Genomic DNA, 3,702 nt, shown 5'->3' with positions numbered 1-3,702 from the left:
CCTGGTCTACAGAGTGAGTTCCAGGACAGCCAGGGCTACACAGAAAAACCCTGTCTCGAAAAACTAAACAAAGAAAGAAAAAAAGTTTGTACCACCACACCTAGATCTGGAACTTGCTTAGGCCAATGCTGACCTTGAACTCAGATATCACCTTGCCTCAGTCTCCTGGTATTAAAGGTGTGTACTACCTTGATTGGTCCTAAGCTTTTCATGGCCACTATGCCTCAAGATCTCCACATCAAGATCCAGGTCAAAAGCCTGTGTCTTCCAGCCTCAAGATCTGGATTACAGGTGTGCCCTCCATTTCTGGATTATAATTCATTCCAGATATAGTAAAGTCAACAATCAGGAATAGCCATCACAATGACTTTATGACATTATTTTGTCACATGTGGCTTATCCCTGTGCTTGTATATAGCTTGAAATCATAAGAACTGAGATGACCTTTCTTAACCCTCAGAGAATACATTGTCTGAAACTTTGAATAAAGTTGGTTATTTCATGAGACTGTAGTCTTCCTCATTTATCAGCTCCATTCTCCCAGGTCCTACCACTTTTAGAGTGGTGAATTTAGCTGAGCTACATCATTAGGCCCCTATTTTAATGTATCTTCATGATCACAATAATACAGTAACCCACCACTTTATAAAGTGGAACACATTACAGATATACCATTTTTTTCAAGGTTAATGAAAGCTCGCTGACACCTAACTATCTGATAAAGTCAGTCTAATGCTTTGGCTCCTGGAGAAGAGCCCTTCCCCTAAACAGGATTGTCTTTCCAGTTTTTATGTCACACACTATTTTGTTACACTTGTTAAGCTCTATACATTTGGTGTTTCATCTTCTAAAACAAGTCATTGTGAGGTAATGTGATGGCCAGAAAGTATTCCTCTCTGTTTTCCTATGAGTAGAACAGAAGGCAAGAGGCTTTCTCATTAGTCAGCCCAAGAGGAGCCTTTCCTTGAAGTCCATCTGCCCTTGCAGGTGCTGAGCTAGGTTCTAGGGAGACATTAAGTGTCATTTCTGTGAAGGGATGACAGTCAGGTAGAAAGGACAGAGTGTAGACAGATAATTTCATGGGATGGGCAAGAGCTAGGAAAGACAGGAGGCCAGAATGGGCTGAGCGGGGACATCTATGGAAAAGATGAACATGCTGAGCTAGAAGGAAGAAGGTGGCAAGAGGCATCAACAAGACATGTGAAGGGGTGTAGGGATGGAGAGAAGGGGCAGATGGTGCTGAGAAATCAGGATGGGAAAGGAACAGTAGTATGGGAGGTGGCATCTATTCAGTTTGCCAGAGTGTCACAGTGTGACACAGAGAGGGCCAGTTTGATTTAGGGACTGTCATAGAGAGAAGACTGGGCACCAGGCAGGAGATACTGACCTTATTTAGAATCACTATCTACACCCAAAGCTCACAAATTCTTTGACAAATCTGATGAGAACTGTATCCTCTCCCCAAGAAAATACAAATAATCACAATATTTACATAGGATTTTAGGATTACCATAGGCTCTCAGAATTGAAGAATGCTGATGTGGAATGAGAAACCACTCAATGGTTTGCAATAAAACAATGTCAAATATTTTTATAGGTATTTATATTAAATTATCAAGGTAAGAGCCCTGTGTGATAGAGGATGGCTGCAGAGTGAGTGGTATGATCAGCAGAGATGCCACCTCAAGATCAAGGCTTCCTTACCTCTTGGGAATGCATTTCCTGTGTACCTACTGTTCTTGGATCTCCCCTCCTACCTCTCTCTGTCTCTCTGTCTCTCTGTCTCTCTGTCTCTGTCTCTGTCTCTGTCTCTGTCTCTGTCTCTCTCTCTGTCTCTCTCTCTCTCTTTCTCCCTTCCCCCCTCCCTCCTTCCTCTACTCTTTTCTTTTGAGACAAGGCTTCATATACCCCAGGATATCCTCCAGCTTGCTCTGTAGTTGAGGATGAACTTAAAAGTCCTAATCCTCCTGCCTCAACCTCCCCAGTGTGGGAATTACAGGTGTGCAGTATAATACTCAGATGCAGTTGAATCTTAAATGTGCTGCAAAGCCAAATTCAGGTAATTGGTTGCAGTAGCTGAAAGCTGACTTAACACAATAGGAATGATCTAGTCAGTAGACTAAGTCTTGGGCTATGCTTGCTGCTATCCAACGCCCCCTCATTGCTTGCTGTTCAGCCCAGCTCTCCTCAGGACTGTGTCGTGTGTGGCATCTCTACTGCTGTCAGAAACCTTATAAACAGCTTTCCCTTCTCTTCTTGCAGAAGAGGTTGAATCAGGGAACCGGACAGTTCTACAACTGTAGAGAATTGTATGGGAAGGTTGGGAGACTTACAGATCAGAGGAGGTAAAAGCCACAGGAGCTGTGAAGATGACCAGGGTGGATTTCATTCCCCCCACCCCCTCCACATGCACACAGACACCCACCAGCCAGCTCTCATTCAAGACAGAATGGAGTAGGAGAAGAGAGCAGTTTTGAGGGAGGGAAGAGTAAGAGGGTAATGTTCCTTTCCTGGGTAACTGAGAGCCTTCCATGCTGCATATTTCTATACAGATGGTTTTGAAATATGAATAGAACTTTTCATTGCTGATGGGAGCTGATGAGCTCTTCTCTGCCTTGGGTTGATTTCTTTAAATGCAGCTTCTTACAAGAGCTGAAGTTCAGGGCCTTTGCAGGTTCTACATGGACAACTTAGGCCAGTGTATGGGAAACATTCTCCTATGGGGAGTAACCATATCAAAGCCACTGGAGATGCTGCTCCAGGCCAGTGTATGGGAAACATGCTCCTATGGTGAGCAAATATAGCAAAGCCACTGAAGATGCTGCTCCAGGAGATATTCTCTCTCTCTCTCTCTCTCTCTCTCTCTCTCTCTCTCTCTCTCTCTCTCTCTCTCTGTCTCTCTCTGTCTTTCTCTCTCTCTCTCTTTCTCTCTCTCTGCACCTTGCACAGGCCAGCTGAAGAATGGTTTTCATGATTGGCATCGCCCATATACAGTCATCCCTCTAGAAATCCTTAGCATCTTTACATTATAGAAAATGATAATAATGGCTGTATATGTTCATAAGTTACTTTTTATTTTTATTCTTAAAGGAGGGTTTTTTGTTTTGTTTTTTGTTTTTGTTTTTGTTTTTTTGCTTTTTGAACTAAGGACCTTCTCTACCCACTTTTCTACAGAGTATCTGTTTAGTCTTAGGTAAGCTACTTCACTGTTCAGACTCAGTTTCCTCTTTTGAAAAATGAGTATGTAATACCACACTGAGTGTCCTGTTATGGTTGGAGGAGTTAATGTATATAAAGTTCCCAGATCATAAGTGCTCCATGAGTGTCAGCTACCCTTGTGGTCCAGAGTCTGGGTTAAGATGCCCAGACATTGCACGTTTAGATTCAACATTTCATTTCCTAGCATCCCATCCTGTCAAGGGTACAGTTCTATTACGTCCCTTCTGAGGCAAGGAAAACGAACATGGATGATAAAAATTTGGAATGAAGCTGGACGTGGAGGTACACAACTTTAGTCCCAGCACTGAGGCAGTAGAGGGATGTGGATCTCTGTGAGTTCCAGGCCTTTCTGGTCTAGAAAGCCAACTCTAGGACAGTCAGGATTGTTGTGCGAAGAAACTGTGTATTGAAAAACAGAAAACAGCCAAGAACAAACAAACAAACAAAATATAAAAATGAAGAAGCAGAAGAAAAAAGAAGAAG

General features: G+C 42.8%; 1 protein-coding gene across 1 annotated transcript in view; it reads right to left on the bottom strand.

Moving 5' to 3' along the window:
• LOC116086253 (T-kininogen 2-like) overlaps positions 1-3,702 on the bottom strand; it is a 26,094-nt gene that overhangs the window by 14,821 nt on the left and 7,571 nt on the right. The window contains exon 3 of the mRNA XM_031364596.1: positions 3,165-3,226. Within this exon, the coding sequence (XP_031220456.1) occupies positions 3,165-3,226 (62 nt within the window). The remainder of the gene's footprint in view (positions 1-3,164; positions 3,227-3,702) is intronic.

Source organism: Mastomys coucha, unplaced genomic scaffold, assembly GCF_008632895.1.
Source record: "Mastomys coucha isolate ucsf_1 unplaced genomic scaffold, UCSF_Mcou_1 pScaffold12, whole genome shotgun sequence".
Classification (NCBI taxonomy): domain Eukaryota; kingdom Metazoa; phylum Chordata; class Mammalia; order Rodentia; family Muridae; genus Mastomys; species Mastomys coucha.
Note: the sequence above shows the minus strand (reverse complement) of the source record. Positions and strands in the feature narration are given on the sequence as shown.